The sequence below is a fragment of the Sarcophilus harrisii genome, chromosome 1, assembly GCF_902635505.1.
Source record: "Sarcophilus harrisii chromosome 1, mSarHar1.11, whole genome shotgun sequence".
In the NCBI taxonomy this organism is placed as follows: domain Eukaryota; kingdom Metazoa; phylum Chordata; class Mammalia; order Dasyuromorphia; family Dasyuridae; genus Sarcophilus; species Sarcophilus harrisii.
In genome coordinates this window covers 204,185,582-204,200,959 of record NC_045426.1, presented here as the reverse complement: position 1 = coordinate 204,200,959, position 15,378 = coordinate 204,185,582, and the positions used below count along the sequence as shown (strand labels likewise).

The window sequence follows — 15,378 nt, the reverse complement described above, 5'->3', positions numbered from 1 at the left end:
ACAGGTGGGTAAACTCACTCACACTAGTTCACTTAGAAGATACTCTGCAGTACTTTACACTTTTTCCTGCTTAAAGACACAGCTGCTCTTAATAATTATCTTTTCTCCTTGGTGCAAAGAGATTATTTATCCTAAGCCTGCTGACATTCGCAGGAGTTTTAGCTTTCTCCACTGAAAATGTAGATGATTGAAAGGATATTGCTAACACCTGCATAAGAAATTCAATGACTCCATGGTATGTAAATTTAATTATTTTCTTTTTTCCATGGTTTTTTAAAAAACATTTCTGAGCTTCAGAAAAGTCCTAGCAGCATCTTTTCATTTAAAAGTGGTTCAGTGGTTCATTGAACAGGCTGACACACGATTTCATAGGGGGGAGGGGAGGAAAGCTGTACCTTTAATCTAATTTGTGCTTTCAATTCCCAGCTAATGTATCTAGGGAATCTGATGTCTGCATTTACTAAGAGACATCTGTAATGCATAGAGCCAAGCCCTCTGCAATTTCATGAAGCATAGGTGAAAAATTAGTCTCGATTCTTGCAGCTGCTATGCAACATAGCAGAGATTTATCAATTTCTCCATATACTCACAGATGTAGAAATATTCCCGGCCTGGCCTGAACTCAAATCCTAGAGAGAAGGGAGTGAAGAGCTGGAATTTTTCAGAAAATTTCAGTGGTCCATTTGGAGAATGAGGTCGATTACATTCCCACCTCTTGAACCCTTTGGAGGTGTGATCACAGGAGTTATAGCCATCAAAGTTCACCATGTATAGGACATAGCGTTCTGTCTTATCTTCAGGGACTGAGTCCTCATAATGAGGGCAGAACACATCCAGGTAGTCATTAATACAGACATCGATGTGGTAGTCACCTCTCTGGAATCTAAGATAGAAGGAGAAAAAGATCAGATTATTCATAGGCAAAGAGCTGCCCATCCAGAGGTATCATATTACACAGTGGAATCACTTTGCTTTGGTTAGGTTAAGGGACAGAATTAGTACTCTAATTATAGTACTGTTATTGTATGAGATTATTGAGCTGTGTATAGGGATTTGTATGCATCATGATTTGAGCTACTATGTATTCAAATTCAAGTAATCATAAACTATTATAATGGGGTTTTACTCTAGCTTACCTAGTATGCAACATTAGTATTACATTTAAAGTTTTAAATGTTCAAGTTCTTGAGTTGTGTAGTAACTAGTCAATTTTCAATAATAAGCATTAACAAAAGGACAGGAAAAGAAAAAAATCACATACATAAATAAACCATAAACCTCATTTTAATTCATTAACCATGTTCTCCCTGCCTTATATCACTTTCAAATTGAATTCTGAAAATTCACAAAATACTCTTCTTCCTTCCTTTTTCTAATTTATTTTTAGGATGAGGTTTACTGAGTGGGGAAAGGGAGAATGTTAAGAGCATAAGCACCAAGTCTGGATTATACTTAAGTTATCAAATATACATAAACACACATCAATTTTGACCTACAGTGTAATCAAATTCTTTCCACCCATCAATTGGATACTTTCTCAGAATATAGTCAGATCAACATGGGATAGTGAATACTGTTAAAAAAAAAAAAAGCTAAAAAAACTAATTACAGTAGCATTGGAAGTGTTACATCTAAAATTTTATAATCCAAGAAGTTGTTTTTCATAAGGAAATAAAAATAAATATTTTAAGTACTTTCAACATTTAAAAAACATGAGGCAGCACAAAGAAAAAAAATCACTTCATTTTTAGTTGGTAAATTAATTTTTTCAGAATGAGGCTTTAGAAGATTTATCATAAAAGAAAGCTGCTGCTAAAAACAATAAGATCATGGTTCAAAAACAGAGCAAACAAAAAGCCAGAATTGGAGAGTTGAAAGGAACTCCAAAAAGTTATCTAGTTTAACCTTCTATCCAAAGCAGGAGTTCATTCTTTAATATCCTTTAAAAGTTCAGCCTCTGCCTAAACACATTTAGAAATGGATAACAACATTTTGAGATACAGACTGTTCCATAGTTGGAAGGATCAGATTATAAAGTTATTCATTATATACAACTGAAATATATGTTCCCTATGTAACTCATTTGGTTGGCTTTTTTACTTCAGAAATGAACAATATATCTCTATTTTCTCTTCTCCAAGACATATGTTCAAATATATAAGGTTATTATATCACTTTTCTATGAAGAACATATAAAATTCTGTTCATCAAATGATATTATTTTCAGAGTCTTCACCATGTTGGTGCCTTTCCTTTCTAAACATTCCAGCTTATCAATGTTTCTTAAAGTAAAGTGACAACCATTTCTTGGAACATATAAAATTAAGGGTAAAGGGAAATTCAGTAAATAGAAAGAAGGGAGAAAAATCATAGATATAAAAATCATCCCCTATTTTGCCCCAAACAAATAAAACTGAAGGCAGATCAATAACATTACTTTCTAAATTCCATTCTCAAATGTAAAACTATTAGTTGACAAAGATCTTATTGCTGTTCATCACCTGTGATTTTCAGAATAATCACACTTTAACTTAAAAGAAGTAAAAAATCATAAACATTTACAACTGTGAAGAAATTTTAAAATCATCCAGATCAACATTCTCAATTTACACACAAGAAAACTGAAGTCCTGAGATCTAAATGATAAACTCAACATCACAAAAAATTAAGTGGCAAACTCAGGAATAAAACTCAAATCTTTTGATTCCAATCTAACATCTCATCACATCAATTCCTCAGTCCTTAAATAACAAAACTTATCTCTCTAGGTCTTCCTCTTTAAAAATAAAAACAAAAGCAACCTTCCTTCACTAGGCTGCATCTATTTCTTTGCTGCACAGATATTGGACTATTGATATTTATATTTACAGCTGTCCTCTGATTATTTCATTTATTATTGGCAAGATGCTTTGTCAAAATGCAAAGAAAGTCCATGATGCTTTTAAAAGATTTTTAAAAAGCAATGTAACACTGTTGCCAAAGTATAAATAGGAGATGCTGCAATATTCAGCTAAAAAAATGATGGGATATGAATCATCAGCACACAGAATAATTTGACAGTTCTGAATGAATGCCATAGGAGAGATGCAGCACTGTCCAGATGCACTTTGTATTATCATAATTTTTATTTAGGCTGTTGTTGATGACAGTTTTAAAAAAAATTGATTGGTGATTTCTGTCACTCATAGTCCCTGGAGCTGTGTATTATTGAAAAATTGGAAAAGTAAAATAGCTTCTCCAAATGTTTGGATGAGTCCAAGACAAGAAAGGACCTTCAAGAGAGGTTAGAGACCCCATTCTTTACATTATATTTCACAAACTGTCACAAATATTTTATAGTACCTATTTCATTCTTCTCCCAATACTTACACTAAAATGTTAGTATTCTTTCATGTGACAAATATAACTTCCATCTCATTGTTGGGTTTTCCAATTAGGTATTTTTTAAGTACATGTTGCTTCTTCTTCCTACTCTTTCCCTTCTCTTCCTCCTCTTCCAAAATCCAGGTGCTAATTGTACCTTAGACTAATAGTTAGTTAATGGTGGTTAATTAACTAGTTAATGGTGGTTACCAATGAAACTTCCATTCACATACAGTTCTCAGAGTTCAGGAGACCATTTTTTTAGCTATGACTCACACAGAATTTGTTGTGCTTGACTCTGAATATCTGCTATGAGGATTTTCTTTCCAGTGGAAAACAAGGAAAAACTGATTTTCATTCACTAGGAAAAAAAAAGTTATTTAAATCTTAAAAAATAATATCTTCCTATTTGATCACTCTGTCTCAAACCTCTCCTTAATCCACCTTATAAGTATCAAGATAATTTCCCTAAAGCACAGGCCTGAAAATATTATCATTCTGCTCAATAAATCCAGTGATTCCCTATTACCTCTAGGATTAAATTTAAACTTCTCTGTCTGGCATTTAGTGTTCTTCACAACCTGAAACCTCCTTTTCTTTTTGGTTTTTCTTGTACATTACTTCTCTTCATATAACTGTATAGTCCAGATATAATGTTGTACTTGCTGTTTGTCACATACAACAGTCCATGTGTTAATAAAAAGGTTTTTGCACTGCCTCTTTCCCATAACTAAATATTCTCTTTCCTCATCTTGGCCTTTTGAAATTGCTAGTTTCTTCAAAACTCAGCTGAAATACCACCTTCCACATGAAGCCTCTCCTGATTCCTTTAGCTGGTAGGCCTTTCTTCCCCAAATTATCCTGTATTCATTTTGCACATATTTTTCTATATTCTTGAATATATATACATGCTATCTCCTCCATTCTAACATAAATTCCTTAGGTCCACTTATGTCTTTGTATCTCCAGTGTTTATGGTAGTACTTCACATATATTGGTACATAATGAGTGCTTATTGATCTGTGGATTAACTGATTTTTAAAATCATTACTTTCTGATGCAGATGACATACTTTCTCCATTGTAAATGCATGTTCTAATGATAGTGAAGCAGACAGTTGGAGAATTTTATTTTTAAAAGAAATAATACTAATAAAGTAGGTTTTAAGTTGAGGTACATCATTCTCATTCTCCCTCCAATTTTATATTTTTATTACTTTCCCTTGAAGTAATCCTATTTTTATTACAAATTTATTTCCTAAGGTCAAAGACATTGACATTTTTTCCAGTGAAGATGAAAGATATGGCACCAGTTTATAAAGGTTTGTACTGGAGCCTTCAAGATGTAGTGTGCATAGTGGACACAGGGCTGATTTTAGAGTTAGGAATACCAGTAATCAAATCTTTTATCTGAGATACTATATAGATGACTATAGTGAAATCCTTAAACTCTCAGCTCCAATGAAATCAGAGGTCTGTACTGAGGGGAAAAAATATCTTCAACTTCAGTTGATATTTCTGACATATTAATAAAACTATATCAAGGGAATCATGTACCAAGGTATTTTGGCATGAAATTCTTGAGTGAAATTTCTTATTAATATATAAAGAACATTATTAAAAATCAGAAAAGAAAGCTATGACACCTTTTTTCCCTTTCTGTGTTTACATACATACACACATATATATACATACATATACAGAGAAGAAATATTAGTCTGTCCTAACTATGCTCTTGAATTCTAAACTTATTTTATACAATGTGGGGGGGAAGGAAAGAAGAAAATTAAGTACTTATTAAGGATAAGGATCGTAGAAGATAGGCTGGCCTAGGCCCCTCCAAAAAATGGAGATTCCAGGAGGAACTCACCAATGGGATGAGGGAAAAGAGAGATGCTTACAGAGAGACAATACATGGTAACTAGGCCATGGGAATAGTAGGCTTAATATTCTTATTATAGTGGAACTAAATTAAACCTCTTCAATTGTAAGATAACTTTCTTTTTCTGAAAAGGAAATGAAATGGCATTTGATTCACTCAAAGACTAAATAAGTAAGCATTTGAGCAGCTACTGATGTGTCCAATTTCAGGATACTTTTCCAATTCTCCCTCCAATCCCTATCTGTGATACCAAACTTCCATCTCTACCTGTGATACCAAACCAGCCAATATCAAAACTAAATTGAGAATGAATGAATTTGACATTTTGACTTTGAATTTGACAGTCTTTTTTCATTCTTAAATACAGTTTAATAGTGGAAAGCATACACTTTCTTTAAGCAAAATAACTTATTAGCTTCCCTTAAATGAATACATAGTCATAAATGAAATAAAAGTGAGGAAGAATAAAATATATTTGCAAATATGTTTTGTGAGAATATGTGAAAAGTAGCAGTCCTTGTTTGTAACAAAACAAGTTTCCTCCTCTTTCCCTTCTGCTACTCCTGTCTACACAGAATGTAAACCTTATGCTTCCCTAAAGCCTCTCTCACAACAGATGTTCTTTTTGTCATCCTAGACTGGTTATAGTAGAAACTACATATCTTCAAGGGCAAAATGAGAGATATTAGCACCCACAATGTCCCTAAAATATATTACTTTTGTCATCTTTTCAAAACACATACACATGCAAAAATGCACTATTATGTGATACACACACACACACACACACACACACACACACATATATATATATATATATATATATATATATATATAAAGTAAGGCACTTTACATCATTTTGTTAAACTCCAAAGTGAAAAGAGTTAACATGGCAGAGGCTAACGCAAATTGCAGTGGAGGTATAGGAAGCTCTATAATTGGTTCTAAACAGATTAGATCAGCCTAAGGCAGATAGTGAATTCTTGGCTTTTAAAAATGTGTCAATATCACAAGACTTAACCATGGTTGTACAAAGCAACAAACAGATCATTGTAAATGCTTTATTCTAAGAAAAAAATAATTAACATTTTGGGACATAATACATTTTGTTACTGCACCCTCTTCCACAATGGTTAAAAAAAAAAGTTTCTTTCCATAACCTACAGAGTGATGCCTTTCCTGACAAAACTGCAGTATCTCCCTCCTTCAATTATCCATAACACTGCATTAAATAATATATTTAACACTGCAGCTGTCATTTAAATCCAGATTTATAGAAAAAGATGAAGAAAAGATCAAAAAGGTTATCCTATTCATCCTGTAAGTTTGGATTAAACCAACTGATTCTGTTCAAGAAACGTCAGACTTGATCAAGCCATCTGCCAAAAGACTTTTCCCATAGCCTTTTTTGTATTCTATTAGGAGGAGTCCTCAGTCTTTAGGCCTTATTTCATTATAACAATAGCCACATTAACAATAATAAACATTATTCACACAAAGACTATTCTGAAGAATAATAATTTAACAGCTCTTAAGGGCCTTAGCATTACATAAATATAAAATGAAGTGTTTATTATGGACAATTCATGATGAACATTGTTATCACCAACTCTACACTTGGCATACATAAATAAATGATAAAACTATGTAATGTATCTATGACTTAGAAACTCACAGTTTCAGTCCCAGATGTGTCAAAAACTTGCTGGGTAAGCATAAGGAAACCTCTCTTTACCTTAGTTTCCTTGTCTAAAAAATGGGGATAACTCTTGCTCTATCTAGTATAATGGATTGCTGTAAAGTTCAAATTCAGTAATATTTATATTTAATAATATAATAGTAATACAAAATAGTAATATTTTTAAAGTATTTTGTAACTACAGAGCAATACTTAACTTACCATAGCAGATACCTAGATAATATTGAGCTGCTTTGTACCTGCTGTTACTTAAAATCACAAAAACCCTACTTAACACATAGTTCTGAGGGTGTGAGAAAAAACTTCTTAATAAGCTACTTTTATGGCATGTCCCTTTGGTCTTCATTACCACAAAGCAAATATATCCTCAGCAAAAATTCTTTGATGAGACTCAACAAAGAAATAAATTTTCATAACCACATTGTAAATATAATAAAGTTATCTGAGCTTTGACACAAAATATGAAAACAGAAATATTTTAAAAGAAATACTAGTAATAACTAGAACCTTTCTATTTTGAAACGGTATAAATTGGTAAAACATGATGGCTTTAAAGTCAAGAAGAGGAGACAAAAGCATCTTGATTTCAAAGAAGAAAAATAACCATCATAACTGCTATTCTAGCAGTGGTTTAAAAAAAAATATCGTGCCTAGACTAGGAGACAACTTAAGTACCTAAGGCAAAGTGAAAGTTCTTCTCTTGTCATTAAGTCCTCTATTCAATTACCATTTATTGGGATAATTAAACACTGAAAAGTGATGCCAGGCTAATTGTTAGATTATGATAATTACATGTCTTTGCTATGCTACAGCTGATCAAAATAAGATGTGGTCCCATGCACTTAGCTAAAGCTGCTCTGTAATCGTTAGACTTCTATAGAAAGCCTAGTCATTTATTACTAGTTCATTACAAATCAGGCAAAGAAGCTTATTATTTGAAATGTTTTTTCCTCTTCTTTTCTCAACACAGTCTGCTGGAATAAGACTCCCAAAAGGTTAAGCCCAAACTTTTGCCTCTGACTGGCTCACTTCCATCACAATTACACAGCCGAGTAACATCAGGCTCCTGTGTCTGAGAGGGTTCACTGAACTTCTTCAGAATACCCAGCAGCCACCCATCACATTGGCAGGAAGACCTAAGGCCTCTGTGAACTGTGAAATGTGTCACACTGAGTCACATATAGGGACAATTAATCCTTTGACATTCTGGACCAGTGAATCTTGTTCTAGGGCTGATCAAACTCTTTAGTTCTAGTGTACATTGCTTCAGTTTGGGACTTTACCCAAGGTTCCACTAACAGCACTTTTAAAAAATTTTAATTGGCCCTAGATCAGTTGTGTATCTTTCCCAAGCTAGGAATTCAGGTTCCTGTTTAAAAGTTTAGGATCAGGCTAGAGTACGGATCTGATTTTTGAAAAAGATATTCCCGTATCAATCTTTGATGGGACAGTGAAAACCAATCTGTTCTCACTTGGAATTTTGGTATCAGGAAGGACTGATCTTCCTAGGGTCACTGCCAAAAGCATGGACAACATTCGCCCTCATTACCGTGATGGAAATTTGAATTATCCTCAAGAACATTTAACCTCCAACTTGATCACCACTGGGCATTTTGCATTCTATTCCTTTTTTTTTTTTTTTTAAATTTAATAGCCTTTTATTTACAGGATATATGCATGGGTAACTTTACAGCATTAACAATTGCCAAACCTCTTGTTCCAATTTTTCACCTCTTACCCCCCCCACCCCCTCCCCTAGATGGCAGGATGACCAGTAGATGTTAAATATATTAAAATATAAATTAGATACACAATATTTTTTTGCTGTACAAAAAGAATCAGACTCTGAAGTATTGTACAATTAGCTTGTGAAGGAAATCAAAAATTGCATTCTATTCCTATGATGTCAAGCAAAATAAGGTTTTTGTGACCTCTGTCAAGGAGCAAAAGTGGAAGTTACAAAGATTTTCTTGAATTAAGCAATAAGCCCCAAGAAATTTTTAGAGTTGTCACTATCCAAGGACCTTCTTACAGGTTCATGGAATAATTCATTTTCAATCTACAATTTAGCTCTCTTCTACTAATGTCCCCTTCCCCTTTTGTTTTTTTAAGAGAATCTCTGAATGGTGAAGAATTATGATTATTATTAATTGAACCTGACTAAATGCTCAATGGAAAAGAAGGCAAATTATGGGAGGCAAGGTAAAGATGGAGGAAGGAAAGAGAGAAGAAAAGAGATCAAAAATAAATTGGTATTCTTTAGGCAGAACTCCTTAAACATTTGTTGATTTGAATGTTAGAGAAGGAAGAGTAAGTAGGGCAAAGGGGAAGAATTGCATTTTTCTAAATAAGAATATTGACTATTTCAGAACACTGAAATTAATTCACAATACTGAGAAAACTCTGTATTATCATTCAAGTACTCTGTTATCTCACAATTTCAGCAATGCTTTCACCCAGGAGATAAAATGAAAGGTGTTACAGAAAAGTCACATGCTGTTCTTTACCTTTCTTTCACTATGGAAAAAAGAATAGATTATGCTATCATTCTTCAAAAATAATAATAAAGTGCATTCTGATGTGATGTCAGAACAGTGCTTAAAATGCCTTATTTTACACTAGTATATGTGAAGTTATGATTTTGTATTAGCATTTATTACTAGCCTCTAGCTAGAAACTCTAAGATGGGAGAGGCACTTTAGAATAACACATAAAAAATGTTTTGTACCACTCAGTAATATTGTTTCCTCCTCACATTCATTACAATGATGTTCATTCATATAACTGGGTCCTATATTTACTTTTATGGCCTATACCACAGAAAGTTAGAGGCAAGAAAAAATGGAATCGTAAAAGTAACCCCCAAACTAATTGCTCTTCCCTGAGGGAACATAAGGTGGAAAGAGAAACTTTTTGTTTTAAATCAACATTTATTTCCTATAGATAAATCTGGGCACTTAAGAGATGTTCAAGTACTATAATGGCCTTAACAGCTTAAATACTTGTGGTTTTTGCTGACAGAAAATATTGTCTTCTTTCTTTAAAATAAACTCCACTATCCCTCAAATCTATGTTTGGAACAGGATTGCAGTTCAAAGTAAACACACATGACCTTCTCGATCTTAAAAAATTTTTGTTTTGCTTTCATCTATGATGAAAAGCCCTTGTCCAGTGTCTAGGGTTTCAGGGGCACAGTTTTACCAAGAAATGTAGATGATAAATTAAGAGGATGACAAGGGACACCTCCATACTGTGGGACACTTCAGCTCATTGATCAAGAGAACAAACTCATTTTTGACTTCTTGCAATATCAGCATGTTGAATCCCTGTTATTGAAGCTTTTATCTCTGTACAGATTTTTCATGGCGCTGGGAAGTTAACATTCTAAAGTGGCCCATAGTGGTATAAAAGAAAAAGAAAATAGAAACTATGAGTTATTGTGTAAAGATATTATTTTTATTTTTTCACTAAATTTTAATGCTGATTGATTCTGATAAAAAATGTTGGAATATTACTCCAAAAGGAACATGAAAATCAGCCTGGCATTCAGAATAAAATCTGTAATTCATCTAAGAAATAATAACATCTGTGATGATATCTTTTTGCTAGATTTATTTATAGAATCTGTTCATAGGACCTTAAATTATTATTTAAATTCAAATAAATAAATTCAAAACAAATATTGATTTTTAAATCAAGAGGGAAATTAGATTTGCAGATGTAGAATAGGAAGTGCATCTTTCAACAAGGTTCCTGGAATGCTAATGTACAAGTTAATATAATATTCCCATGAAAACAATCTCAATTGCTCCCACTCAAGATATATAACATACAGTTCATGTTTCTGAAAAGAGTCACAATTACAGCAAAGTCATACCCTAGACATTAACAGAAAAATTTACATCTTTCATACATACATGCATATTTTAAAAAATAACAAGAGAGCTACCTAGTAATATGCTAGCTATGTGTCTAACCTGAAAGACATTGTCTATAGAGCTTAATAAAATGCAGATCCATGATTAGTGTTATTAATTCAGCCAAGAGGCATATACTGATGTACATAATGAATGAGGAGAACAACTTTCTATGTTGGCAGCTCAACTATTTAACGGATGGAAGGCAAGTAGACTGGAGTTCAAATCCTGCTTCACTTTCTCATTATGTATACAAGTTTCAGTTTCCTCCTCTGTAGAAAGGGAAAATAAAATAGTACCCACGTTTTGAGATTAATGTGAGGAATAAATGATATATGGATAAAATATTTGCAAGCCTTAAAAGGCTACATAAATTTCAGTTAATATTGTTATCATCATCATCATTCCTAATGTTTTGGCATTCTGTATGTATAGACAAAAAAAGGACACTAACATAATAGGATTAGGAGCACTCAGCAATTTGATTAGAATGAGCAATATGCCACACTAAGGCATGGAGAGAAGGTCTGGAAATCTGTATGTGGCCAATTAAAAAAAAAAAAAAAACACTAGAAATGTCTTCATCTAAAAGTACTACCTTAAGAAAGGAAACTAAAATACCTTAAGTGTACAGTGGATCAAGCAACAAAACATGCACCAAAATAAAAAGAATTAACAATGGAAATTTATATTGTAAAATTACTGTGCCATAAATAGAAATTTATAGCATGTAAATTTGAGATATTATTCCATTAGCAACTTAATTTCAAGCACAAAGAATTTTGGGAGGAACATCACCATTTAAATTATTTGAATAAGTTTTTGTCAATCTTTAATTAATGCTTGTAGAGATCTCAAAAACATTTGGAAGTACTGTAGAAACATGAACTATTGCTGCTATATGTTAGAAATTAGGACACTTTAAAATTCATACTCTGTGAGGAATTGTTTTGATTTCAATGACAAGAAGAGAATTTATAGGACAGCTCAAAATTGGATATATAACTCCTATTCTTTTTAATGGCAAATTCCATGCCTGTTTCTCCAAGCGCTCACTGAATTGAAAAATGGAATTTTCATCATTAAATTAGCAGCTGTTTATTTACTGCATCCATAAACTTTTCTAAACATAAAGCAATCTGGATTCAAAATATTTTTTTGCCACTGTTGTCAATAAAATTAAAATAAAAACTTCTTACTTCAAAAGCCTGTAGCCTATTTGTTTTATATTCCTAAACACTGCAACTGTATTCCAGCACTCAGCTATAATAATTACAAATTTGATGTTCACAGCATGAATTACTAAAGTTTGTTAGAGACAGATGACAGGGGACCTATCCAAAGAGCTTCCTAAGGTGTCTGTACTTTAACAAATTTCATATGGGTCCTAATTCTGAGTCAGAAGTCCTGGGATTTCACACTTATTATTTGTATTACATTGGTTAAGTCACATTCCCGAGTTTCCATTTCTTCAACCTCTAAAATATCTTCCAGGTACAAACTTATGCCCCAATGATATTTAAATGAAAATTCTGCATATATTAAGAAGTCAATTCTGTATCATTTAATATTATTAAAGCTTTTTTTTCTTTTCAATATCATAAAAAGAAAAAAATAGACAATTTAATTCATGTTTTCCTATAAAAAAAAGTCTAATTCATCATGTTATTGATAGCTGCATTATTTTCCAAATTCAAGTTTCCTGTGTTATATAACTCTAGTTCAATGCCACTTTTATTGCTCTAATGAAACACTAGTGTGACATAATGATAAAATACCAAGTGTAGTTGACCATAATGGGAGAATTAAAATGTTGCCTATTTAAAAAATAAAACAAGAAATGATAAAGATAATAAAAGTACATACTTGAGGGCATTTCTTTATTCATTTTTACCTTCTGGATTAAGAGCAGTTTTGTACCCAGAGGGCAAAAATGAACTAAAAAAAAAGATAGACAAATGTTTTCTTCTCTGTTTTATAAAGAAAAACTGTGTAATGTGGAGTAGTCTCTGAGATGGAAATTTGCAGGGTTTACAAAAAGTGTAATAGGCTCTCCAGTTATTATAAAAGTCAGCATTATAACTTTTACAAACTTCTCTATCAGATCTCCAACTTCAAACCCTAGAGAGTTCCCTCTAATACCAAATACTACCAAATATCCAAGTTCTTTTAAACATATAAATAGTTACTCAGCAGTGCCACAATCATGTGTGACTTTGGCTAAATGATTTCCCTTTCTTTGGACCTCAGTTTCTGAATTTGTAAAATGAGAAGAGTAAGCTACCTGTCCTAGAAGGACTCTTCTACCTCAAACAATCTGTGAAGTGTTTTGTTTTTTAAAAGGCCATACTACTCACTGTAGATATCACACCAGACTCTAAAAGTAACTATAATGCTACAAACATATTAAGATTAAAAATAGCAGTACAGTTTGAAACTAGAGATATAAAGGAAACAAATAAATCCAGTTGATATAGTTAAGGAAAGAAACATTCTTCATGACTTTTTAAATCATGTTTATAATTTAACTCCTGATTATATATAATAACTACAAGAATATTTTAAGGATCTGTGATCTTATTAGTATGGAGAGCCCCCAGTACGAAAACTCTCTTCAACAAATGCAGATTGCAAGGTCAGTGACTTAGAGTTACCAAAAAACAAAATCAAATTTCTTGCTCAATTACACAGCTAGTAACTATTGGATAGGATTTGAACTCAAGTCTTTCTGATAACAAACTTATTATCCTCTGCTCTGTTCTACTAAATCATAAATGAAATGATACAAAATACCATGAAGATTTTAGACTACAAAAAGAAAATATCAAAGAATAAAAAGCAACCATTACTATATTAAAATATTATGAAAAACACCTTTCCAAATCTCTTAGACCTCTTTGAAGAGCACAAGTTTGAACGAATGCAACTGCTGTTGTCATCTTATAAGACATTTATGTACAAACATGAAAAATGAAAGGTAGCTGAAGTTGTTGAGTCCCACGAGTTTTCACAAGTACAGAACTTGATTGGACATGGGTAGAGACATGAAAAGCATGAATATTTGCCCCCCAGAAATCTCTAAAGATGTCAGGAGTTTGCTCAAGACATTAGTTTGAAAAAAGCAAGCATTAGAGTAAAAATTTTGATTCACTTGATATTAGTTGCTAATTGAAAAGCAGGAAAATCTAAGTAAAAACTTGTTTTTTTTTAAATCCCTAATTCTTTAAACTCTGTTAGCATAGTTTATAAAATTAGGAACTTTCTGGAGGCACCTGAGAAACTGAACTGATTGAACATATTTCAGTTTTATGTGCATTTAAAAGACATATCAATTTATGGGAAGGAACTATTATTATTGAATAGTTTACTACAGAGAATAAAATTCAAAAGGTTTTTGAAACAATTTATATTATGGCATGGATATTCTGAAAAAAGTAGCATTTTCTGACCACAAAAAATATAAATTACAATTCTTTGAAAATATACATTTCTCTTGACTATCTCAATGATCTTTAGGAATGTTCCTGATTTCAAGTACTTTGTTATCTACTTTGCTACAATTCCAGATTAGGATTAACCTTCATGTCAAAAGTTAATTATGTAGTTACACTTCAAGGATACCCAAGGGCCAATTTACTAAAAGAATCTTATTCAGTCATTTATATTTCAGTTCTTAAAGGCCTTTTGCATTTTAAGTGGGTTAAGATATCATGAAGTTGGGAATAGAAATGATGAGATAACATCAAACATTTTATTTATTTGTCAAATTTATCTAATTTAATTTATCTGCTCTCACCTAACACTATCCAGCCAAAGGAAAAGAAAACTCTACCATAGAAAAGATGATCTATGCAGGGGTCTTCAAACTACGGCCCGCGGGCTAGATTCTGCAGCTGAGGACGATTATCCCCCTTACCCAGGGCTATGAAGTTTCTTTATTTAAAGGCTCACAAAACAAAGTTTTTGTTTTCACCATAGTCCAACCCTCCAATAGTATGAGGGACAGTGAACTGGCCCCCTATTTAAAAAGTTTGAGGACCCCTGAATTAGAATGAAGTATTGTTGGAGAGAGAGAATAAGTATTATAGAGTACTAAAGTGAAAAACCCTAAGCAGCCTAATAACAGTCCTAGTCATTTATGTTTTGAAAGAAGTAGAAAAATTAAAAGAAACTTGTCCTAGTCCAGATTTTTTGATTAGGGTGGTCCTATTCCTATATATTGCAGCATATGGATTATCAGTGAAACTTCTATAAATAAACAGAACCCATTTAAGTTGCAATTTTGCATTGTATAACGGCGAGGTCTGGCACATATGTACAGTACCCAGGATGCTATCTCAACACAAGGACAATATATGAAGGCTCCTTGTGAGAGAACTGAAATGGCAGATGGAGAGATAGACTGTGGACCATTCAGAGTCCTTCAAAAAGTAGTTCTGATTAGCTCACCATGTGTTGAAGAAATCTGACTGGCTACAAAGTTATTCAAAGAGGTTTTTTAGTTTCACCTAAAATGTC

General features: G+C 32.6%; 1 protein-coding gene across 2 annotated transcripts in view; it reads right to left on the bottom strand.

Annotated features, from left to right (window-relative positions):
* The window catches only part of EFNA5 (ephrin A5), a 311,349-nt gene that overhangs the window by 56,515 nt on the left and 239,456 nt on the right, over positions 1-15,378 (bottom strand). For both annotated transcript variants that reach the window (XM_003759349.4, XM_031968719.1), the window contains exon 2: positions 591-883. In XM_003759349.4, the coding sequence (XP_003759397.1) occupies positions 591-883 (293 nt within the window). The remainder of the gene's footprint in view (positions 1-590; positions 884-15,378) is intronic.